Genomic DNA, 27016 nt, shown 5'->3' on the forward strand with positions numbered 1-27016 from the left:
TTCATTGCCATATGAGCAACTTCAGTATTAATGTTGGTATTTCCATAAGAAGTAATTGATAGCAGTCAACCAGGCAACTCTCCATGCCCATCAGTTTTCTTATAATGTATTTAAAGAATTAGAGGGAAAGAAGGGATACAAATTGTAATTTATACATAACAAACTCTTTGCTATCACATATGTTTGTACTTAAGTCAAGCGTTTTATTAATGCAGTGGTGTAAAGACCATTTCCAACTGGGGTTCCGAACTTTGGGTCAGTCAATCTCTAGACACTTTACATAAGGTCTAGGGAAAAAGTTGTTGATACAAGAAAGACAATTCACGACCAATTTTTCTGAGTTTTCTTGAGTGGGAATAAGCTTTTCGAATAGACTATAATACAGCCTATCACAATTGTTATTATTTTATATACTAGCATGTGCGACTATCAATACCAGTGTTAATTGTTTGACATGCTAACTAATCACATTTTAAAAGTTAATAATAATAAATTTAGCTTCCCTTATGTAAAGGTTTCCAGATTTGACAAAGCGTATTATATATAATTTGGAAACACACCTAAAATGTAAAATTGTATACATTTGAAACGGTTAGGGAATCGAATATACAATATGTCAGAAAAATTTACACCTAAGTAGCGTTTGTGCTCATTTACAGTTAAGAAAGGGGAAAAAAATATCAGATAGGTTAGAATGATTTGAATTCCATATAACGCGAGAAAAATAATAGTACGGATTTATTGGCATTGATATCTAAACCAATCAACAGCCATCAGTTAAGATAACTTGAAATTTCCATTCTCACTCCCATACAATATTTGAACCGATCCTTTTGAGGGCACTAATGGCTATTTTCTTCACAATGCTGTGTTTACATTTGTTGGCAAAGAAGGAGGGTATGGTACCTCGTGCTCTCACCATCAGACCTATTACATCAATGTGGGACAGGCTATATTTATAGAACGGGATTGTTGGTTCATAGATCCTTTTCTTTTCACTGTCCACCTCATGCGGTCGATCTGCATGTGTCTCAAATCTGATGGTGTGATCGAAAATGTATGCCAAGTTGTTCTTAATGACAATGATATCAATTCGCCGAACACTTCCTTGTGTGGCTAGTCCCTGCACCTCTTGATGGACTGTAAACCCTACTTCCTTCAGTGCCTCAGCCAGCATAGAACGGACAGCATGGTGACGGATATTGCGAAGGGGCTCACTATAGGGGCAGAAGCCAAGGATATGGGGAAGAGTTTCAATCTCGCTGAGACAGCGCCTACAACGGGTACCATCCCGACTTCTACCCGGTACAGCTCGGACCGGAGCAACATAGACTACCATTTTAAGGGCATTTATCCATTCCGAGAGGGAATCCAGCTGTTTGCTGGGGAGAACTCTTTGTTAAGAATCACTCCTTTACCCTTTTGTTGCAATGTACCAATTTTCAAATTCTTTTTCTCTTAAAGTGTCTCTAACTTTTCGAGATTTATTCTCATATTAAATTGTTACAATTAACGAAGTCCAAATCATAAGTTAACATGCTAATAGATCTGGTCTAAACATTTTTCTGTAACTTCAAATAAGAGCAGCACTGGCAGATTTCACAGTTAAACCTTTAAATCTTTAATTATCTTGTAATTTAGTTGTCCTTACCAGATGTGCCATAATCATAAACGTCTAAGAATGACATGTTACATTTGATTTCTCCTGGATTTCTGCCATTAACTGATTTTCACTTAGCCTTTTTGTAGTGTTTGTGAACATACAACACTTGATACTGACAACTCCGTCACAATAGACATTACTTATACGGTCTGACTTAACAAAGAAAACTACTTTCAACTGTTCCTTGTATTCTCGGGTTCTCTTGAAGAAAATACGTTCATTTTCCTTCCAAATCATTTTCATTTGTAGCATGTAATGAAAATATAAGAATACAAAAATCTTCATGCAATTTATCATCATCAGTATTAAGGTGAAGATCAGTAACCAATAGATTAAGATTCCTCCAAGTGGGTGGAGTTTTCAAAAACAGAACAGACCTTCTTTTAAAAAACTGACTACTCAAAATCAAACCATTTACAAAGTATTGCGGAACTATGTTAAGAATGGAGATGAACTAGACTGAAACTTCTGTTTATCTGAATCATCCATGTGCTTAAATATTTTTACTGGTTTCACTGTTTAAAACATTAGTCAAACCACCTGTAATCTTTCTTGAAAGACACTGAATTTGCACTGCGTGTTTTGCTTCATATCTTACATTAATCCTTTTTTATACCGGTACATGACCTGCATATGGCACTAGCGTTGTCAACATTCTGAAGCAATTTTCCTCATTCTATAACTCAATCATCCTTAATAACATAATTCTTTTTCAACTTCTTCTTTTTAAGATGTCCTGTCTGATCAGAACATGAATATAATGTTGGTCTAGCCGGCTTTGACATTGATATACATTATTAGCTACTATCACCTCTGAGAAAATTTTTATTGAAAACATCAGACCAACAATTTTGGTAGACCACAAGATACTGAATTTTCAAAAAAATATTCTGAATAAGAAATATAATAGAATATGATAATAGAAAGAAATAAATAAAAGATCACAATTTGGAATCAACAAAATAAAATAGGCCTAAAGCTACGGTTTGCCTACGACGATCTTCGTCGAACGAACATCGCTGAAGATTCAAATCGCCAGCAGTCATCGTCAGAGAGTGGTTTCTTTACCGGCGAACTTCGTAGGTGGATAGTAAATTGTTTTATATAGTTGACCATGTCTGATCAGCTGATAGGTGGATGACAATATGATAACGTTATAATATAAGTTTTGCCTTGAAAAACAAGTACAGGTCTTTAAAGTAGTTAATGTCATGTTTAGAAATATATATACAGAGGAGTCTTTTAATTAATTGATATTAAGACATCTTGAAAATGAACCCACTAATTTTAAGGAATATTTCAGGCTTTCTCCCGAACAATTTCATTTTGTTTCAAGTTCAATTGAAAATGATATTGTAAAATTATCCACAAAATTTATTCACAAACCAATAAGCCCAGCTGAAAGATAAGCATAACTTTAAGGTAAAAACCAATTATATAAACACTTTATTTTTACTTTTTACAATGTTATTTTGGTAATTTCCTAGAAGACGGGCAAAATCCAACATGGCTGATGAAAACTACAAAAAACGTTCTGCCAACTATGAAGTCCAAATGTCACCAAACATCGCAAAATCAAAGATGAAAAATCAAATATATATTCGTATTTTTAAAGAAGAACAAGCCCTCCAAAAAATGAAAATTATTTAATTTTTTTTCCTTTGATTTTTTTTGGCGTTTCGTGGCATTCGAACTTCATAGTTGGTAGTACTTTTCTGGTAGTTTTCGTCCGCACTTTACCCCCAAAAATCACAAAAACACAGAACAAAACATAATAATTTATCACCTTATCAAATAAAATTCAATTCTCATTGACGTCTTCATCGACAACCACTTCACTTCCAGTATAAATGACACAGGCTTTAAAGCAATCTAAACTTAAACCATGCAAGCAACAAAGAACTAAAGCAACACTTTGTCGTACAGTCAACTTTGCATAAATAAACCACGTCTTTACACTAAATGAAATTCTCTTCGAACACTTATTACACCATAACATCTACAGAAAATTCAGTAAGTAATTTCTTTAAACCACAGAAAAAACAGTTTTCTCCTCAACATTCAACACAATCCTTAATCACCAGCGAAAGAACTAAACCAAAATCGACACAAAATTTAATCAATAATTTCAGAACACGGATTCCTTCCTTTCCCTCTTACTTCAAAATTCCAACCTTGTGCACACAAAATAAATTATTGGCACTGAAAAGTGCCTTTTCGTAAGCATGATGATGCGCATTCGACAAATGCAGACAAATCTACAATGTAACATCACTCACGCCAAACAACCAGGAACAACTGACGTCATTATCCATTCAAAATTAATGAAAATTCTACAATAAATTACAACTATAACCAATCAAATCGAAAGAAAATCATAAAATGACAAACTTTCAATAGCTTTAGCCATCAGACACAACATAACACCACTCACGTCAAACAACCAAGAACAACTGATAACGTCATTATCCATTCAAAATTAACGAAAATTCTAGAACAAATGAAAACTATAACCAATCAAATTAAAAGAAAATCACGGCGACACCTAGTATAAAAAACCTAGAACTAACATGTAAAAGTCGCTAAAAGATCACTAACATTTAACTCTGAAATAAAAAAGTTGGTAATACGTACTATATTCAACCAAGTGCCCGTCTTCTATGAAATTACCGCTATTTTTTTTTTATTTAGGAGCATTTATTTAGGAAATAATGTTACAAATTAAAAAACGTGAGAAAGAGGTTGTTGCACTTCTCTCCTTTGCTCGGAATTCCACTTCACTTACTATTTCACACTGAAACTTTTGCTTCAGTAGCTAAATCTGCCGCATCGTGTGTGTGTCCTTCAATTATGAATCACTTTACACTTTACTCAATTGTATTAACAGTTATGGTTGTTACAAAATATAGATTTGTTATTGTTTACGTTGGTTCTTCTTTTTGGCTCATGTCGAACAGGGATTTGTGTTTAATCAATTAATATCTCATCTTCATTAGTGGAGAAATTGCAGAAAGATTTGTTTTACCGCCATTATGGTATGTATGATGTATAAGTCACATGTTATTAAATGATTTAATTCATCACCTACTGTAATTTTACAATTGGATTCTCGGCGATGATCGCCAGGTTTTTGCTTCCAAGGCAAACGCTGACGATGTTCGTCGAGTCCAGCGACGTTCGTTGACGTTCATCGCCGTAAAGAAACCATGCACATTCAAATCAACGGGACAGAATTCCAGCGAAGATCGTCGACGAAGATCGCCGTAGCGAAACCGTAGCTTTATAGGTAAATATGTATAAACACAGAAAGTAATATATTTAATAACGTACACGTATATAAAACAAGATTTAATTCAAATCTACAACAACATAATGATTACTATTAGTCAGCAATATTAGCAGGAAAAAAAAAATTACACCGAAGAATGAAACTACAATGTTTTGAATCTCGCTCGTCTCAATCTGAACACGGCCGCCTGGAAGAAACGTCGGTAATGATTTAGTGGACCCTGACGCGACTGTTGTAACGTAATGAGGAAGTTACTGTATGTATCATTTTAAGGATTGTCAGTGTTGATATACATTAGTCTAAGCAATCATGTCTTATTACTCCGAGGAATATGAGGGCCGGGGACATGCTCTCATATCTGAGGTGAAATTTGAGGAAGATCCGTTGCCAATATCGTCCCCTGCAATGAATCTTCAACCTGAAGTGAGTGAAGCGCAAAGAATGCCCTGCGTATTTATTTTGTGTTTTGATTGGTATGTGCACTGCCTTATACAACAATACTTGCAGTGGCTTTTGCTCTATGATAGAGTCACAAAAAATCTCATCACTATTAACGTTATGTAATGTTGCAGAGAAGTCTAACGTTGAACTGTTATCACACTTTATGTTTTAAATTTGAAAATGAAATTTCTTGTTACACTTCCTCTTAATGGTTGCCAAGCTACGAATTCTCACAGTGATTTTGATAATGTGTCGCTTTTAAGAACAAGTCTCCCTTGTGTTTTCACTGTGTCTTTGGATTTCCATATAAGTTAATTAACTTTGTTTTAGATATGCAAACAAAAATTATCAAGGTGAATGTTAATTATGTCCCGCCCACTATAAGAGACATAGGCCAGTTTTACACTAATCCTAAACATTTAGTATAACTTGTTGCTTGTGTAGGCAGTCTTTTACATTAGATTTGCGAAACTTGGTTTATAGCGCAACATTGGCAGTGATAAAAGTGTGAAATATTCGTTCAGTGGGCGGTGGATACTCTACATTGACCATGATGGATTATCACTATTACTTTATGTATATTTAGACTATCTTTTAACGTTTTCATAAATTACACTAAGCGACCTAACACAGCGAACATAATAGCATGTTCACATTATTTCATAAAATTTCTCTAAAAGAACTGTCTTAGTTATTAATGAAGACGATAACCGCTCCCTGTATTAACAGTCTGCCACACTAACAGAGCATTGTTGTACTAAAGACTTTTGCAATTATACGAATAGCAAATGTTCTGGTTTTGAGTGTGGGCAGTCAATGATTAAACAAATAATTACTAATTTGTTATTTGAAGATCCTTCTTAACAGTACAGATAATTTCGGAGCAAAAATATGGATCCCTTCAGAGTTAGAAGGGCGATGTAGACAATTGTCTTTCTCTGTAGGCCAAAATGTTGCCAGGTTCATAAAAAGAAACCAGGATTAGTTTTGCATGTTCCAACAATTAAGCCTTTTACTTCAATTTCTTGCAGGCTGTATTTGTCCATAAAATTTGTAAAGGTGGCTACATAAATGTCGTTTTTCCCCGTCTTTATATATTCAGGTTCACTCTTTTACTTTTCAAATCTAACACTGGAATCTAGATTAACCGATTTAATAATGAATTTCCAATCCAATAACATCGCCCAAATTGAAAACCTCCAATGGCAAGACGAAAACGATCTCAATATTACGAAGCATCATATAGTGAGTGTGTCCCATTTTAATGGTGAATTATTATAACACTTGAGAGTCCGTTTTTTAATCTTTTCCAGTGTCTTATTATGTTCTATTCTGTAAGGATCCCAACATACAGCACCATATTCCATTACTGGACGTACTAGTGATTTATATGCAATCTTTTTGGATTTATCAGAGCCTTTCCTTAGTTCCCTCATCACAAAATGTAACGCCCTCCATGCTTTTCCCACTGTGTCTGTAACGTGTTCCCCCAGCCGAGATCGCTGCTAAATGTTATTCCTAGGTTTTTACATTTGATAACTCCCGGAATGGTTTCATCTCCTAATGTATACGATGCGATTATTTTATTCCTTTTTCTTGTAAAGCTGATGGATTTACTCTTTAGTGAATTTATTTTCATTTTGTTGGCTATTGCCCAATCATTTATTCTATTGAGGTCATTCCGAAGAAGAGTAGTTGTCTCGTTTTATCTTTTAAATTTGAAAACGAAACTACTTCTTACACTTACCCTTAATTGTTGATGACGTACGCTGTGTATTTGATAATATCACAGTCTACTATATACAGTCGCGAAGCTCAATATGTTTTAAAAATGCAAACGTGGATAGTTGCCCACCACTAGGATCGCTACTATCGCCTCATCATGGCAGATCTCTCTCCTAGACTTGGAAAAATGAACACCTTCCTTCCATTATTGAAATATTAAATGCATAAAGTTAATTTATAATTTTAATGAAGTATATTAAATTCCACCATAAACTCGAAGATACCTGCAAGAAATAAGTTAATATAATTTTTGTTTGTGCAAAACGAACTGAAATTTACTATAATAGCTTCACTCTTTCAAGATTATAGCGATAATTAACTATGAAACCAATAAATATTAATTTGCATTTCCCTTTACAACAATAATAATGGAAATATGAATTAACGGAGTAACTTACGTGTACCGGTACTTGTAGTGTAGGCTTACGTAGTTAACAAAGTGCGACGAGGTTAAGCAATAATAATCACACCACAATTGGAAATAAAACGTGATCAATAAATTTTATTGTAACAGACTTTTTCTACGTCTCTAGTAAAGCAACAAATAAAATAACAACAAAATTAACAGCTATAATTAAAAACATATCCTTTGAAAAAAAAAGTAGGCCTAAGCAATAATAATCCCATCAGAATTGAAAATAAAACGTGATCAATAAATTTCATTAAAACAAACCTAATTTTTCTACATCTTTAGTAAAATAACACATAAAAATAATAACAAAATTAATAGCTACAATTGAAAATATATCATCTGAAAAAAAAAGTAGACCTAAACTTTATTTCTCTGGAAATTTAGCAGCCTAAGTGACAGAACTTTAACCGGTATCTAATGTCCTTTCGGTTAGACTGAAACATTTCATTGTGAAATTTAAGGATATAATGTATTCTAACAGTCACAAAGAATTTGAAAATTAAGAGTTTTGTTTCTACACAGCATTCTTGTGGAAACCCAGGAACCTTTCTGAATCTTTCGGAAATCGGAAAAAGGATAACTCTGGCCTCTTTCTCTTACTGTTGCTACAATTTATAGCACTACAAACGTCTCCTCCTTGTCCCATAATATTATTATTCCAATTATTATATTTTAGCCATTAACATTTTCATTACAACCAATAACGAACATTTCACAAGCATCAATGTGAAATACGCAACGAGCTAGCACTCGATAGAAATATGACACAGTCCAAAGTCGACCATGGACAGTTTATTGTTTCTAGTTGCTAACCGCTTGGAGCGCTTTATCACGAGATTTGCAAAAAAACACCTCAAGCTTCGCGACTGTATATAGTAGACTGTGGTAATATATCGTACTTAAGGACACGACTTCTTTTTATTTTCTCTGTGTCTTTTGTCTAATATTCACAATAATTTTTACAGTTCCAAATAATTGATTTTGCTTTAGATGTAGTTACAATCATTATAACCTGTCTTCAGGGAAATTATATTTGTCACAGTATCCGCTTTGGACTATATATATTATAACATGTACAGATATCTTTCTGCAAGACTTTCAACTGGACAATTAAATTATGAACTTGTACATATTGCTAATTTAGTCTAGCTGGGGCATGCTAACACATGTGGTAATGTGTTAAATTGGAAAAATCATATTAAAGAAATTACCCCCAAACTAAATTCAGCATGTTTTGCTATTAGATCTATGCAAAAGATAGTATATATCAATATCTTAAAAACAATATACTTTGCATACTTCCACTCTGTAATGAGCTTTGAAATAATATTCTGGGGAAATTCCACAGATAGTAACAGTATATTCCTATTACAGAAAAAGGGCAATTAGAATAATAGTAGGTGCCAAATCTAGGGAATCTTGTAGGACTATTTTCAAAAAACTACAAATAATGCCCATGGCTTGTCAGTATATCTTTTCATTAATAATCTTCCTCTAATGTAATCGTCAAAACTTAGTAATTAATTCAACAGTTCATAGCATAAATACACTTCAAAAAAATGACTTTCATGCTGCTTCGGCAAGTCTATTGTGCTATCAAGAAGGAGTGCATTATATGGCAGTAAAAATTTTTAATAGCATCCCTATCGATATAAAAAGTGAAACTCAAAAACATAAAATTATTTAGGGCCAAATTAAAGAAGTACCTAATTTCTCACGCCTTCTATTCTGTAGGTGAATTCATGACATTCAATAACACTTCATGAAATTGATACTAAAACTTTGTGTTGTACTAGTAGACTATATTGTAAACCTCGTCTGTATATATTCATCTAGACTATGACTATAAATTAAGACTTTATAATAGTATTAAGTTTTTTCACTTGTTCCATATTCTAGCTGTGAATCAATGTATGAATACCATGGAATGTTAATAAATACAATACAATACAATACACACAAAGCAGCTTGTAAAGTTAGCAGTCTTCTAATACCCAGTAATAAATCGTTGATTTAACATATTATCTCTTTGTACGTCAGGAACAGAATCTTTCTGATCAGCACGTGACAAGCATAAAGACGGAATATGTCGGCCAGAGTCCTGATCTCACATCTGATGTGAAATTTGAGGAGGATCCGGTGTCAATTTGGCTGCCTGAGTTGAAACGTGAACCAGAGGTGAGTGGAGCATTAGGAATGCACTCGTGTTCTTCTTCTTTCAGTGTACATCTCGTATTTTGATTCTAATCGACACCACCTCTTTAAAATCGTACTTGCATTTGCTTTCAATTTATGATGGAGACAAAATATCTCATCACATTTTTATTATTTACGTCATGTTGCAGAGGACTTTAAAGTTGAATTGTTGTCTTGTTTTGTGTTTCAAATTTGAAAACGAAACTCCTTACTACACTTAGGCCCAATTGTATAAAACTCCCTGACTAAAGATCAATTCTGATCGAAGATCGGAAACTGAACCGAGTTCAGATATTTCTTCTACTGTATAAAACTTTTCTGCGATCAAATTACCTTGGTTCAAATGCAATCTACTGTAAATTCACGTGAAAAGGACTTGGCAACATCGCATAAACAGGTGAAGAATGTGATGCGCGGGCCATGTTGTACAGGTTTGTTCAGTGTTGCCAATTTAGCGACTTTAACTCTTTTTCGACCACAATTTCATTTCACTTTTATATTACTTAAATAGGGATTTAACTACCTTCTTAGCACCTCACAGTGACACAATTTAATATTTCTTTGTTGATAATAAGAAATCTAGCGACTTTTCAACTACTTTTTGGCGACTTTCCGCACACTCTGTTGGAGACACTGGTTTGTTTTGTGCGTTGTAAATAATGGCGGATAATAGGAAGATTGACCTTTCTCCAAATTGTTATGTTGTGATGTTTGATACTGCTAAACATAATAAAGCTTTATAAAACAACAGTTTTCGTTTAATAATACAGATAATTGAAAATTTATGAATGTACCTATCATATCCATGAATAATTAATGGTTGTTATAAACATAATATAATTATAGGTTATGTTATTTGATACTGCTGAACACGATAAAGCCTTATAAAATATAAGAATGTTTGTGTATTAAGGCAAGAAATTGAAATATATATATATATATATATATATATATATATATATATATATATATATATATATATATATATATATATATATATTAATACTAATGGTTATTCTTTTTCCACAATCTGCCACTCCTATACTACAAACAGAAAAGAAATAACTGAACTTCGATCATCTAACTTAATCGGAGAAATTTCTTCGGTCAAAGTTGACTTTAGTTTAAGACAAACTAATCTCAGATTAGACTTTGTACAACACAAAATTCCAAGTTCAGCTAGAACGAGGATCAATTTAACCTCTGATCTAAGATTAAATGGTTTATACAATCAGCCCATACTCTTAATTGTTGCCAAGCTACACTGTGTATTTGATAGTAGGCTCAATTGGTACAAAGTACAATAATTATAAAACTTAGCACATTCAGTAAGCTAACAAAATCTCTTATTAAGAAAAAAATTACTGGATAATTTTAATAAGACAAAAAAAAGGAGAAAATGTTCAGCAAAGTTGGTAAATGTAGTAGTACAATAGGTGTACTATAAAAGTTACCGAAACATGTTAACTAAAATATTCCTAAATCTGGGAAAATTTCTTGAGGAAAATGTGTAAATTACATCAATAATTTGTAAAAATTTGGAAAGGGAATGAACTAAAATAGCTTTCGTTACTAGCTTCAACATATACATGTGTGGCTAGTGCTGGAAGTGTAGAACACTATTGATAATGGAGCTCAGTTTGTCCTGTCCCTGGAACTGTACAGTTCAGACAAACTCCTTTTAGCACAGCAATCAACGGTGCTCATGTCGACTGCACAACTTCTCTATATAGCACTAAAAACGTTCATAAATTTTCACTGCTAACATCACATCTGTAACATGTTATAAGTATTTGTGCGATATCGTGCGTATTTGCTTGTTTTCCGCACAGAACCAATACGCGGTACGTGTGAAATACCACATTCAGTATTCCCAACGTAACACACATAACAATTTCCCTCTTCTTACCGCTTAAGCGCGACATTCATTTTCCTGCTTTAGGCTTTTAACATATTATTTTTAGAGACGTTTAACATAGTAATAATTATAAATTGGAAACTTACCACTGCAATTTCACCTGATTTGCAATGTTAATTATTGTTTTTAAATATTTGCAAAAATTAAGTAAAATCTACTACTCCACGAAACTTATTGCATTCCTGATACAAGTAACATTAAGGAAGCTGTGAAAAAATCAACAAGATTCCAGATGCCGATGTTATTACTGCAATATGTTATATAAATAATATTGTTAAAATATTAAAATGAAAAATAAATCATTACATAACCTTACCGTTTGTTTTAACCCAGATTTTCCCACCATTCTTTTTTAAGGACAGTTGCAGTGCCTTCGGATATTATGTCATTGTTGGTGTTAGGGACATTTTATAAGTTGTGCGATAATGCTGGTAGTATTTGTTAGCTTTAGAAAATATACATTCCTTGTTTCAGTTTATTTCAATATCATTTAACCGATTTTTGAGAGTAACTAATGTGCTACTATATTTTTATCACAAAAAATTTTTGGGCTTATCTGGGTTAAGTTCGCATTTATAGACTGGAGGGGGGGGGGGAAAGACGTATATCACGGCCTGCTGGGGTATAGTAAACACAGAAAACATTTTATAGCAACAATGTCGAAGAAAGATATGTTGGTTTCCCGAAGTTGCCGTCATTAAACAGAAACCAACATGGAGATTTCATTGCAACTAATTAGAAATTCGTCTTTCAGGTATGTAATAAATGATCTTCGCACAAAATAATGTACGATACACGAGCGGTATGTTTGTTTTCATGTTCTCGGAAATTAAAAAGCTCAACTACGTTTCGCTTTTTCAGTCTTTTCCTCGACCATGAAAACGTCAACATACCGCTTTTGTAACGTATATTACTATTGTATATCATTGGTCAAACGCAAATACAAATTTGAAAAGGTTATTCTTATTCTAAAACTTATGTGGTGACAAATAAGAAATTTAAATTATTTCATTATTATTGTTTTCTCGAAACATCTGAATTAAACATGTAAAAGTAACAAATGCAGTCACAAAGTTATACTGTTTAATTTTATTGTGAAAATTAAACATTTTCAGACAAAAAGAAACTGTCCCCGCTGATTGTAACTCTTCGATTTTTCACTTCTTTTAACTATGGCTCAAGCTTTATCCATAGATATATGTTTCTTCTTTGGTCCGATCCATGACTCCTCACTGTAGGCAACATAGGAAATAAAACCACAATTAAAATTATCACTCAATTAAGAAAGTTTAACTGTGGTGTAACCTGTAAATTCTTATTTTAAAATCCTATATATCCGCGTCCCCTGGACTATATTGAGTACTTTAACGTACATAAGTGGACTTTTTGTGGAAAATAATTTTTTTTATACAAGACCTGTTAACATGGAATGCCCTAATGTAATTGGTTATTCCTCTGTATTATTAGGATGATCAGAGTGACTCGGACGGAGTGAATGAGGAGCCAAGACTGGAAGTAACTGCAAAGCACGAGATTTTAACCAAAAGGTAAGTGTGGTGTGCGAGTCTTCACGTAGAGAGCTGATTGTGTTTGAAATCGTTTTCTTGACTGTCTGAAAGCTCGTTCGCAAGGACTCTGACTCTGAATCATCCTGCAGGCACTTGCCTGGCGATGCGGAGTTGCGCTTGGAATGATTATCTAGTTGGATTTTTTCCGAGCTTTTCCCCAACAATAAATACTCGGCCTCATCACGCAAAATACCATCTCGCTATCATCAATCCCATAGACGCTAAATAACCTAATATTTGATACAGCGGCGTTAAATAGCCAAGTAAAAAAAAAATCAATTATGTAACTGGGAAAGATAGACTGGGACAATGTTTGGCTGTGATTGGGTCTCGGTTTGACCATCTATGTTAATGTAATAAAGTTTTTTTTTTATGTTTATGGCCTACTCAACATGATTTTACATTTTTACAAGCTTAATAAAAGGTTAAAACTCTTTAAATATGTGAATGGATGAAATTTCTACACATTCATAAGTGAAATTGAATGCACATTTCGATTATGTAAATTTTATTACCAGGTGCCTTTTACAAAAAAAAAATGTTTACTGTCATACCACATATCCCTCAAGAACTAGTGTTTTTCGAACACTAGTGTCATTATATATGGTTTATCTCCAACAGTTTTTGTATATACCTGATTTCTTTATTGTAAAAGTAAAATTTAAAAAGTTATTAGCAATATTCCATACCTCTTGTCCACCTTGTATAACAAAAGAATAAGGCATAGATCAAGGTACACACATTTGCAATCCGGAATTTGGATACAGTTCCAAAAAAATTTCACGATAGAATGTAACATTGGTAAAACGAAGGTTAATAATTCTTTTTTGTAGCATAATCTTTGCCTACATTAGTGCTCATCAATTTACATACTCTTCTTTTTTTTCCAAGATTTATGTAGACTGTAAGATGAAAATGTAATTTCAGTTGCTTTTAATGACCTTTATGCTCGATCATGCCGAAATGTAGTAATTATAGTACACCTAGTAGCAGTCCTTTAATGCATGTCATTAAAATACATCTACTCATTAAAGATCAGATTTTCGATTATTCTCGGATATGCAATCGAAAGACAACGATGGAAATGTCACACAGGCTGGAAATCCAATACTGTCGCAGAAGGTTATGTTCTGTTACTATAATAATTAGCGTTAATTGTAAATAATATTCAAATAAATTCAATTTGTCATCTCGTTTTTCAATGTCTAATTAAATTTCATGGTTATATCAAGGTTAATATTTAGTTTACTCTGTAGGTTTAGGCTATCAAGGTCAATGTTGAGATCTGTTCCTCGCAAAAAAATCAATACTTTCCCGCTCTGCGCACATCTCACAATTTACGAGGTATTGGACAAGGTCAGTTCCACTCTTCAATTAGATACAAATAAAATGAATAATTTCAAGTTAGAAATATGGTTGAGCATAAAAAGTCGTATGAAACTCGCCTATAATGGTAATTAAGACGCTCGTATAAAAATTATGAAACTCGCTTGTGCTCGTTTCATAAACAAACATACTTGCGTCTTAATTACTATCATTATAGGTTCGTTGCATAATGTACTATTAATCATTTTTTTGTCCTGCTTTTAATATACTGTATTTAAAAACAATAATTGTGCCCAGAGTCACCTGAAATGCCAAGTGACTTAGGGCAGAGACCTTTCTTAAGAAAGATTTGATAGACATGATGTTTTCATTACGAAATTTTTTAACAATTTGGTACTTTCCACATCTCTCGTAGATTATTTACAAGCATGTATTTCATATGGTAATGTAAATGATGGGTGAAACAGATTTGTTTTAGTTAGAATATTCAAGAATTGGATATATATTTCCTATAGCATAGACTGATATTATATTCTCGTCAGGATTGCAGCTACCAGTGAAAGGACCGTATCGTCAGAATTCGACAGTAATGCAGATGACGACAACGAGACTGTTTGTGAGATTCCCAAGAATTTAGTTTCCTCGAGATTACTTGTACGCACTGATCAAGACGACAAGCCGTTGGGATTCGAAGTGTCGCATTCGAGTAACCTACAAAAACATGCACACATACACACAGACGAGGGACAGTTCAAATGTGATGTTTGTGGTAAGTGTTTCACAGAGTCTAGTAGGCTAAAAAGACACGCACGCCTGCACGCAGGCGGGAAACCTTATAAATGTGATGTTTGTGATTTGTGTTTTAGCCAGGCGTGGAACCTTAAAACCCATCAACGCCAGCACACTGGCGACAAACCTTTCAAATGTGATGAGTGTGGTAAGCGTTTCTCACATTCGGGTAACCTGAAAAAGCATGAACAGTTTCACACAGGCGAGAAACCTTTCATATGCGATGTTTGTGGTAAAGATTTCAGGGCTTTGGCTTGCCTAAAAAAACATGAGCGCCGACATACTGGCGAGAAGCCTTTTAAATGTGAAATTTGTGGTAAGTGTTTCTCGGATTGCAGTAGCAAAAAAAGACATAAGCGGATTCACACTTACTAGAAACTGTACCAATGTGGAGTTTGTGGTAATTGTTACTCGCATTTGGGTAACCTAAAAGACCGTGATCGCTTTCACACTTGTGATTTACCTTCCAAATGTAATGTTTGTAGTAATTGTTACTGGAAATAAGATAATCTAACAGCCCATGGACGCGAGCACAGACCAGAAATTTAAAAATACAGTGTTCGTTTACAGTGATTCTTTCTCTAGTGGTCTTTAAGCCATGAACTTTTGCACAGGAGCGGGAAACCTAAATGTGCCGGGCGTCAAATCTGTTTTCCTAGCAGGTGTAGCTAAATTTTCAAATACTCTTGCATATTGGTAACAAATATTTATAATGCTATTTTTGTGGTGTTTTTCGCAGTGAGGTAGCGGGGAAAGCCATTAACACCTACAGGCAAGAAGCCTGAAAAGTATTTCCTTTGCAAGAATATTTCAAATATGTTTTCAAACATACTCACGAAAAGATTTGGTAATGCCGTGATTGTGAAATGTGTTGGTCAGTGCTGTAAGCTAAAGCTATTAGATGACAGAGTATTGGAATGGAGAAAAATTCTCTCCAGTGCTGGGATTTGAACCCGGGTTTTCAACTTTACGTGCTGATACTTTATCAACTAAGCCACACCGCATACCCACTCAGGCATCGGACAGATTCGTCTCAGATTAAGTTCCAACTCTTGGGTTCCCTCTAGTGGCCGCCGTCTGCACTACGTCATAGATGTCTATGAACACAGGACCGAAGTTCATATAGCCAGCATGGAATATATTATTCTGGTATTTATTGTTGCTCTTTAGGTTATTCTCGTGAATATTTATTATTATTTTTGCATTGATTTCCATTAAATATATTGATTTTTAATAGCGATGTTGTTGCATTTTGAATATAAATATACTTAAGTAGTTTAATATAATAAAATATTGATTTGTGGTGTCAGTGTGCACTCGTTATGAGTGACTAGTTGGCTGGGATCCGACGGAATAAGCGCCGTCTTAAATCACGTTCGTGATGTACGTATATCATATATATTATTTTAATGTACCGAAGTACATATGATATTTCCATGCAGATATTCTGCGTCATCATACGCTGAAAGAGTATTGAAACGGAGAAAAATTCTCTCTGGCAGCGGGATTTGAACTCTCAGCTCTACGTGCTGATACTTTATCCACTAAGTCACACCGCATACCCACCCCGAGGTCGGACAGAATCGTCTCAGATTAAGTTCCAACTCTTTTGTTCTCTCTAGTTGCCGCCCTCTGCACTACGTCATACAGACCTCAAAGTGGGCTGACAACCGTCAAGCAACCAACTTTGAGTGCACACTAACTCTGTGTGACTTAAATTGTGGTTTTTTGTTAACGAACAGTGACGTGTATTATGCAAATCAAATTTCAGGACTATTTGAATTGTGAATATGGAGGAGAATGGAATGTGTGAAGTAGACAGACAGAATAACAAATGAAGCTGTGTTGGAAAGAGTGGGTGAAGCAAGAAAGAAGCTGAAACTCATCAGGTAGTGGAAAAGGAATTGGGTGGGTCACTGGCTGAGAAGAAAATGCCTATTGAAGAATGTACTGGGAGGAATGGTTTATTAAGGGAGAAGAGTTCGAGGCAGAAGAAGATATCAGATGATAGACGACATTAAGATATATGGATCATATGAGGAGACAAAGAGGAAGGCAGTAAATAGATAAGACTGGAGGAACCAGGATTTGCAACGAGAGACCTGCCCTTTCTCCGGAAAACTGATTGAATGAACCTGTGTTATGTTAACTAGCTTGTTCTCATGAAAGAATGGCATTGTTCATTTATGCACATGGTCGTTTACGTTGATGGTTTATTGTGAATCATAAATCAGTTTTGTAGTCATCCAGTGTATGTATCAAACTTTTATTAAAGTAGCCATAAGAGTACATATTTAGCATGTTATTTATTATTTGTACTCATTGCGGTATTCATTCGGTCCTCATATTTTTTAAAATATTATTGTATCGTCTTTTTAGATTGATTGTATTTAGTCGGTTAAGGCGCTTGCCTGCCGTTCTGAAGTTGCGTTCGGGCGCGGGTTCGATCCCCGCTTGGGCTGATTACCTGGTTGTGTTTTTTCCGAGGTTTTCCCCAACCGTAATATGAATGCAAGGTAATCAGTGGCGGCTCCTGCATATTTCTTAAGAGGAGGAAATGACACTTTCTAGAACGAAACATGCTACAAATTAGCCTACATGCATACATGTAAGACCAGGTAGTGTTGGGGTTGGCCTTCCCTTCTGTATAGCAATAATCTGTTCTTGTAAACTGAGTTTCCTAAATTGTCCAAAATATATTATGTTTTCACTTCCATTCATTGTTGAATAATTGCACAAATTAACAATTACGAAGAAATTCACAACCTCGTAGCATTTTTCGAGCACACTACAGCATTACACGTGTTGGAAGAGACCAGCTACTAACACAACCGGAACCGTTTTACGGAAATGGGAATGGGAAATAATCTGAGGAAAGCGAGAACACTGCATCCACCCACGTGGTCTGTGTTGCCACATGTACATTTTACAAGTTCAGTAGTCTATCACATGCTTTTGAAGAATGTCAGTTCTTGTAAAGTCATACTATCATTATTGTTCAAAGCTGCCGGTGGCCGATTAATTTTTTATGTTAAAATAAGGTAGTTTGGAGTACCTACTTTCAATTTCAAATATATTTGTACAAAACTGACAACTTGGCTGTTGCCCTGTCTAGTATACAATGAATAGAAGTGAATTTCAAGGGCCAACTACGTAGAACTACTTTCTCTTTGTTTTACATAAACTTTAACTTTCAAATATCCACGAAAGTTTCAAACCATGAATAATAGCCTATATAAAGTGCAATGAATAATATTTTTGATTTATAATTTTAAAAAAGTTTACATGGTGTCTTTCATAGCGTTGCGTTAAAACTGTTTTTATTGTGTCTCCTCCTAGATGTGTTATAGTCTGGTTGAATGCAACATCGTTAGGTGGCAGCGGTAGCGAGCTTGCTGCACGACCAGTCGGTTTCTATTTCCCGCCCATTCGCTGATTCAGAGGAGGATCTCCTCCCTCTCCGTTCATTCACTTGCTTTAAAACTCTGCTTCTTTCTCTGGCCGCTAGTGCGCTGTTGTCTATGAGTGTTAACTGCAGTAGAGGAGGAATGGAGTGCCTTTCCTCTACAAAGACAATCTCGCATCTTTCTCACAGTTTTCTACAGCATATGAGCGCGCGTCGTTTAAAACTCGATCAACCGAGTTTTTCTTATAGCTGTGAACTTAAAAATTATCGAATCTTTCTCGAATTTCAAGGCACATATTTTATTTGGTATTTACTTTCAAAAGAAGAAAATGTGAGGAGGACGTTCCTCCCTTCCCTCCTCCGAGGAACCGCCACTGAAGGTAATCTATGGCGAATCCTCGGCCTCATCTCGCCAAATATCATTTCGCGATCACCAATCTCATCGACGCTAAATAACCTAGTAGTTGATACAGCGTCGTTAAATAACCAACTAAAATAAAAAATAAATTGATTGTATTATATTATTTATGCTCGACCATGCCGAAATGTAGTAATTATACACCTGGTAGCAGACCTTTAATGGACCTCATTAAAGTACACCTACTCATTAAAGGTCAGGTCTTTCAGCCAATGACGACTCAGGTTACAACTGTTCAGCCAATGACAGGTCAGCTTTGTACCGTTATAAAACCGCAAGTATCGATTATTCACGGATATGCAATCGAAAGAGAATTAGGGAAAAGTCACGGAGGCTGGAAATCCAACTGTCGCAGAAGGTTATGTTCTGTTACTATAATAATTAGCGTTAATTGTAAATGATATTCAAATAAATTCAATTTGTCATCTCGTTTTTCAATGTCGAATTCAATAATCAAGGTTATAAAATTATAATATTATCAAGTTTAACGGGACTATGTCAAGGTTAATGACATTATTGTTCCTCGGAAAAAATCAATACTTTCGCGTCTGCGCACATCTCACAAATCACGATCTAGAATAAGGTCACTTCCGATCTTGTCAGATACAAATAAAATGTATACATCTGAATACCGGTAATTTCAAGTTAGAAATATGGTCGAGCATAAAAAGTCGTATGAAACTCGCCTATAATGGTAATTAAGAAGCTCGTATGAAACTTATGAAACTCGCTTGCGCTCGTTTCATAAATATCCATACTCGATTCTTAATTACTATCATTATAGGCTCGTTGCATAATGTACTATTCTGTTGTAATTCTGTAGTCCAATGTATTACATCCTATATTTGAGATTCTGGCTGATATGTACATTTATTATCAGGCGGAGGATACGTGTCAGTTGAATAACTGTTTGTATGCATCTGAAGTCTGACTAGTGTATTGTGTATCTAGTCGGCGATGTATGCAGTGGAGGGGGAAAGAAACTGGCCACCCTACCCCGTTATCTCCCAGCCTAGTTGCCTCATGAATGGTGTCTTCTTGGTATCACTTGTGACTTTCAGACCTGTCTTCGAACAGTTTACTAAACAACAACAAAATGTTCTGTTCTGTATTATTATATAAATTTGTATTTGACCATGTTGCAGCATCTTTCGATGCATTTGAAATTTGTAATTTGAAATCTTGTTCCAGTATTTGAAATGTTTCACCATCTTCTAATACTGCTGGCGCCCATGTACACGTTTTCGTATGCATGCTGAAGCCAGAGGTGAATTTCACCAGAAGATTTTTTCTCTTTAATAAGGCATTCAATGACAGTGTGCTGTCGAAGCGAATCATTGTTGTAGACCAAAGAGTTTGTTATACTGCCTAGAAACCGTACCAATGTGGAGTTTGTGGTAATTGTTGCATTTGGCTAACTCCTGCCAGTGTATACATGCTACAAGTGTGATATATTTTTCTTTTATACCAAATTTGCTGTTTTTAGTTCTGATAAATAACATGAAATAACATCCGTGTAGAGGTGAAAGCTGCTCGTCAACCATAATGCATTTAGTAGGAGACTATGCAAGTCTTAAATTTGCTACAAACATCTCCATAATTACTCTCAATTGAACCAATTAATGCTTTTATGTCGTTGGGTGGGAGTGTACATATCATTAATAATAATAATAATAATAATGTTTTATTTTCGCTGGCATAGTTAAAGCCATAAGGCCTTCTCTTCCACTCAACCAGCCTTAATCAATACAATACATATTTAAATTACGAATATTTACACTACACTTAAAAGATTCTCCAGCAATATTCTTCAGTTAAGTTTTAACGACTAGCAGACTACATATATATTTAAATTTAGATGAACCTGTATTGTAAAGTAGTAACTTAATTTATGAGCTAATTTAATTAAATCAATTATAATTAATTTGAGATTTGAGATAATTACTAAAATGATGAAACTTAATTTAATATAAACTTATTAGAATTATGTTACAGAGAAAAAAAATGTATATAAATCTGAAATATATTTTTAAAATGAGAATATTAATGTAATTGCCATTAGAGATTTTGCAAATCTATTTAGAGAAATTAATGATAATATTAAGAATGGACAGATGATAGTTTCATTATATGTAATAACTATTAATCAGCAATTAATTTGTTAAGTAAGAATTTATATTATTTCGACCTAAATGAAGTTATTGTCCAACAACTCCTTATATCCCTCGGTAGCGAGTTCCAATTTCTAGCATCTGAAACTGTATAGGATGAAGAATATAAAGATGTCTTGTGGTAGGGTATAATGAGTAAATTGTTATGATGAGATCTTGTACTTAGCTGATGATATGCGGATAAATTTTGAAAACGAGAAGCCCAATAGATTGGGGTAGCTGTGCGCAGAATTTGAAATAAGAGGACAAGAGAATGCAGGGCTCGTTGATCGCTTAGCCTTAGCCAAGACAGAGTTTGGAAAGACGGGGAAACATGATCATACTTACGAATATTGCAAATATAACGGACGCACGCATTATGCACACGTTGTAGCCTGCTGCTCAAATTTGCATTTAGGTTACTTAATATAATATCGCAGTAGTCGAAGTGTGGCATCATGAGTGCACCATTAAAGCAAAGAAAAAAATATTTAGTAGGCCTTTATTCTTTTACAATTGCATGTTACATTGTTGGAGAGGTTTGAAAGCTTTCTTACTAGCTTAACGTTAGTAAACAACCAAATACCTAGTTAGAGATAACACCAACACAAATTATCTAATGATGATGGTTGGTACGAAATGGAATCAGTAATGTTCCACCAGTTAGTAATTATGAAGTGACAAAAGTAACAAAGTGTAAAGATTTTATATGAGATGATTCACGAGGATTTACCTTCACTTAGGAGCTTATTTCCGAGAAAACTCTGAGCAAAAATTGTCATATAAATATGTGTCCTAATCTCACTGTTACACTAATATTTTAATTTGTTCGTAAAATACCGTTATTCTTTTGTTTTGAGGGTAAAATATTATTACATATAAAGGATGAGCTATTCATGAGGATCATTTCTTTAATTAGCTAGTGTTCTGAAGCTAAAGATTTGTTGTGAATTCCATAGTTGCTTAATACTTACTTACTTACTGGCTTTTAAGGAACCCGTAGGTTCGTTGCCGCCCTCACAAAACCCACCCCCATTGGTCCCTATCCTGAGCAAGATTAATCCATCCTCTCTCATCATATACCACGTCCCTCAAATCCATTTTAATATTACCTTCCCATCTACGTCTCGGCCTCCCCAATGGTCTTTTCCACTCTGGCCTCCCAACTATCACTCCACATGCATTTCTGGATTCGCCCGTACGTGCTACATGCCCTGCCCATCTCAAACGTCAGGATTTAATATTCCTAATTATGTCAGGTGAAGGATATAATGCGTGCAGCTCTGCGTTGTGTAACTTTCTCCATTCTCCTGTAACTTCATCCTTCTTAGCCCCAAATATTTTCCTAAGAACCGTATTCTCAAAAACCCTCAATCTCTGTTCTTCTCTCAAAGTGAGAGTCCAAGTTTCACAGCCATACAGAACAACCGGTAAAATAACTGTTTTATAAAATCTAACTTTCAGATTTTTTGACAGCAGACTACATGACAAAAGCTTCTCAACCGAATAATAACAGGCATTTCCTATATTTATTCTGCGTTTAATTTCCTCCCGATTGGCATTTATATTTGTTACCGTTCCTCCAAGATATTTGCATTTTTCCACCTCTTCGAAGGATATATCTCCAAGTTTTATAGTTCCATTTCGTTCAATATTCTGAACACGAGACATAATCATATACTTAGTCTTTTCGGGATTTACTTCCAACCCTATCTCTTTATTTGCTTCAAGTAGAATTTCCGCGTTTTCCCCAATCGTTTGAAGATTTTCTCCTAACATATTCACGTCATCCGCATAGACAAGAAGCTGATGTAACCCGTTCAATTCCAAACTCTCACTGTTATCCTGAACTTTCCTAATGGCATATTTTAGAGAGAAGTTAAAAAGGAAAGATGATCAGAGTTGCTTCATAGAGGTTTTTATCTATGTTTAATTACAAAATTAGATTTTTCTTATTCATTTATCACAATTGTTACAAATCACGCCACTCTTGTTAATTCTTCAAGACTATACATTAGAATGCATAATTGAAGCGTAAGGAATCAAGTTCCTAAAGTCACATGATTTGTTACATTTTTTATGGTAAGTTCATAATAATAATGTAAATCTTAATTAAAAATTGAAAAGCAAATTCTATACAAAGCAAATGACATCACATTTTTATCTTTAGAACACTAGCCAAGTAAAGAAAGAGACTGTTGAATACTCGTAGTTCATTTTCTATTTGTAATATTCTTTTACCCTTACAACTAGAGGAAAACCGTACTTCACTATGAACTTCAGATTAGTGTGACTCTGAAAATATTCATATTAGCATACATGTTTATATGACATTTTTGCTCTGAATGTCTTCGAAAATAAGATTCGTAATCACCCTGTATATCACAAGAATAAGAGAATAATTTGTAGCATATTTGTAATCGGGAACTTCGAAACAGTCGCATAAAATAGCACCCCACGAAATAGATTTGTGTTGATTTGAATATTCAATAATTGAATATATACTTGTTGCGACTATTTTATAGACTGATATTATATTTACTTCAGGATTGCAGCTACGAATGAAGGGATTGTATCCCCAGAATTGGACAGTCTTGCTCTTGAATAGAACGAGACTGTGTGCGAGATTCCCAAGAATTCAAGTTCCTTGGGAAAACCTGTGCGGACTCCTGAAGATGAGAAACAATCGGAATTAGAATTGTCTGAAATATGTTTCACAACTACGGAAAAACTGAACGAGCATTTACTCATCGACGTAGGCAAGAAACCTTTCAAATATGATGTTTGTAGTAAATGCTTCTCCCGTTCATATATATACTGAAGAACCATGAACGTACACACACTGGGGAGAAACCCTTTAAATGTTCTGATTGTGGTAAGTTTTTCTCCCATTTCATTACTCTAAAGAGCCATGTCATTCGACACATAGGGGAGAAACCTTTCAAATGTGATGCTTGTGAAAGTGTTTCTGGAAATCGGATAAACTGAAGAGCTATGAACTCGTGCACACTGCCCAGAAACCTTTCAAATGTGATGGTAAGCGTTCCGAACTTTGGGTCGTCAACCTCGAGACACTTTACACAAGGTGTAGGGAAAAAGTTGTTTATACAAGAAAGACAGTTCACGACCAATTTTTCTCAGTTTTCGTGAGTGGGAGTAAGCTTTTCGAATAGGCTGTAATACACCCTATCACAATTGTTATTATTTTATATATCAGCATGTGAGACTATCAGTACCAGTGTTAATTGTCTCAGATGCAAAATAATCACATTTTAAATTTTAATTCAAACTGATTTATTCTCATATTGTATTGTTACAATTAACGAACTGCAAATCATAAGTTAACATGCCATTAGATCTGGTCTAAACATTTTTTGTAACTTCAAATAAGAGCAGCACTGGCAGATTTCACAATTAAACCTTTAAATCTTTATTTATCTTGTGATTTAGTTCTCCTTACCAGATGTGCCATAATCATAAACGTCTAAGAATGACATGTTACATTTGATTTCTCCTGGATTTCTGCCATTAACTGATTTTCACTTTGCCTTTTTGTAGTGTTTCTGAACATACAACAATTGATACTGAGAATTCCGTCACAATAGGCATTACTTATACGGTCTGACTTAAGAAAGAAAACTACATTCAGCTGTTCCTTGTATTCTCGAGCTCTCTCGAAGAGAATACGTTCATTTTCCTTCCTAGTCATTTTCATTTATAGCATGTAATAAAAATATAAGTGTAGAAAAATCTTGATGAAATTTATCATCATCAGTATTGAGGTGAAGATCAAGATTCCTCCAAGTGGGTAGAGTTTTCAAAAAGAGAATAAACCTTCTTTTAAAAAAACTGACAATTTAAAATCATACCATTTACAAAATATTGCGGAACTTTGTTAAGAATGGAGATGAACTAGACTGAAACTTCTATTTATCTGAATCATCCATGCCCTTAAATATTTTATTGGTTTCACTGCTGTAAAATTACCAACTTGCTTATTCTTAAGTTCAGATTTCAGTTTTCACATCACAGCATTCAAATCAATCGATATAAATGACTTGTGTTCTAGCTGCTGAATGATTTTGTGAAACACTTTAGTACCAGTGCACAAATGAAATGAAAAATCGCCCTCTTCACTAAAAAGAGACCACAACATACTGCCGCACTTTCCTTCCCATCGAGATAAAAAGCACTTTTCAGGTTTCCAGTTGAAGAAGAGACATTCATCAACCACAGGGTACATTGAAAGGCAAATGTTAAAGTCAAAAAAGGTTTAATTCTTTTGTTTTGGCCGAAGATGAAAATTCGTTACATACCTTTATGACAAATGCCTCAATATTTTTTTTTAATTGGGTTATTTTACGACGATGTTTCAACATCTCAGGTTATTTAGTGTCTGAGTGAAATGAAGGTGATAATGCCGGTGAGATGAATCCGGGGTCCAGCACCGAAAGTTACCCAGTATTTGCTCGTATTGGGTTAAGGGAAAACCCCGGAAAAAAACCTCAACCAGGTAACTTGTCCCGACCGGGATTCGAACCCGGGCCACCTGGTTTCGTGGCCAGACGCGCTGACCACAGGTGTGGACATGCCTCAGTATCAAGAAATGAGAAAACTTACTGCAAATTATTTAAAATACGGAACTTGCAGTTTGCCATTAGTATGTTCTGGTTCTCTGCCAACAGCTTCGGATACACAGAAGCATTTATTTCCACAATTAACTGCAGCAGTAAGAGTTGTATATGCTGCTACTTGTGATAATTCCATTTTTTTTTTTACTTAAAATTTGCTGAGATGAATTTGGTAATTACTTCACTAGACTCATTTGTGTCTGGAAAAAAAGTCAAATTCATCATGAGTAACCCCAGTTACAGGGAAAAGTCTCTTTATTTCCTACATTTGAATCATTTATACTAATGCAAAAAAAACAGTAATTGTTATTTATGTCTTCAATGAGTCATTTCTGAATGTGGTCCCAAAATATTCTCAACGATACTGGCAGGTTTCGTGCGCCAACTCGATATTTTCCAAGCAATTTCGGAATCAGGTGTTTGTTTTGGATGCTGTTTATGTGCAGTCTTAAGTATTGTAACTTAGATCCACAGTGAACAATGACATGGTTATCCGATACAACTTCTGCTATAATTGCAAAGTTTTCTTCTTTCGACTCTTCCTTCACATAAAACTTGGACATCGTATGAGACTGCGTAACATTTGTCAAACCACCTGTATTCTTTCTTGAAAGACACTGAATTTGCACTGCGTGTTTTGCTTCATATCTGACATTAATCCTTTTTTATACCGGTACATAACCTACATTTGTCACTAGCATTATCAACATTCTGAAGCCATTTTCCTCATTCTATTACTCAATCATCCTTAATAACATAATTCCTTTTCAACTTCTTCTTTTTAAGATGTCCTGTCTGGTCTAGCTGGCATGATGTACATGATTAGCTACGATCAGCCTTGAGAAAATTGTTATTGAAAACATCAGACCAACAATTTGGTAGACCACAAGATACTGAATTTTAAAAAATATATTCTGAATAAGAAATATAATAGAATATGATAATAGAAAGAAATTAATAAAAGATCACAATTTGCAATGAACAAAATAAAGATAGGCTTAGTAAGTAAATATGTATAAACACT

The 27016-nt window shown here is 34.5% G+C and overlaps 1 protein-coding gene across 5 annotated transcripts in view; it reads left to right on the forward strand.

Annotated features, from left to right (window-relative positions):
- LOC138692197 (zinc finger protein ZFP2-like) overlaps window positions 1-27016 on the forward strand; it is a 148326-nt gene that overhangs the window by 82480 nt on the left and 38830 nt on the right. The window contains exons 1-5 of one of the 5 annotated variants that reach the window (XM_069815277.1): window positions 5153-5375; window positions 9631-9768; window positions 13172-13251; window positions 15141-15367; window positions 15465-17676. The exons of 2 other annotated variants lie outside the window; for them this stretch is intronic. In XM_069815277.1, coding sequence (XP_069671378.1) covers window positions 5262-5375; window positions 9631-9768; window positions 13172-13251; window positions 15141-15367; window positions 15465-15565 — 660 coding nt within the window. In that variant the 5' untranslated portion in view covers window positions 5153-5261 and the 3' untranslated portion in view covers window positions 15566-17676. Of the gene's footprint in view, window positions 1-5151; window positions 5376-9630; window positions 9769-13171; window positions 13252-15140; window positions 15368-15464; window positions 17677-27016 lie in introns of those variants that run through there. 2 more of the 5 variants (XM_069815278.1, XM_069815274.1) reach the window with 2 other exon arrangements.

This window comes from Periplaneta americana, chromosome 16, assembly GCF_040183065.1.
Source record: "Periplaneta americana isolate PAMFEO1 chromosome 16, P.americana_PAMFEO1_priV1, whole genome shotgun sequence".
Taxonomy (NCBI): domain Eukaryota; kingdom Metazoa; phylum Arthropoda; class Insecta; order Blattodea; family Blattidae; genus Periplaneta; species Periplaneta americana.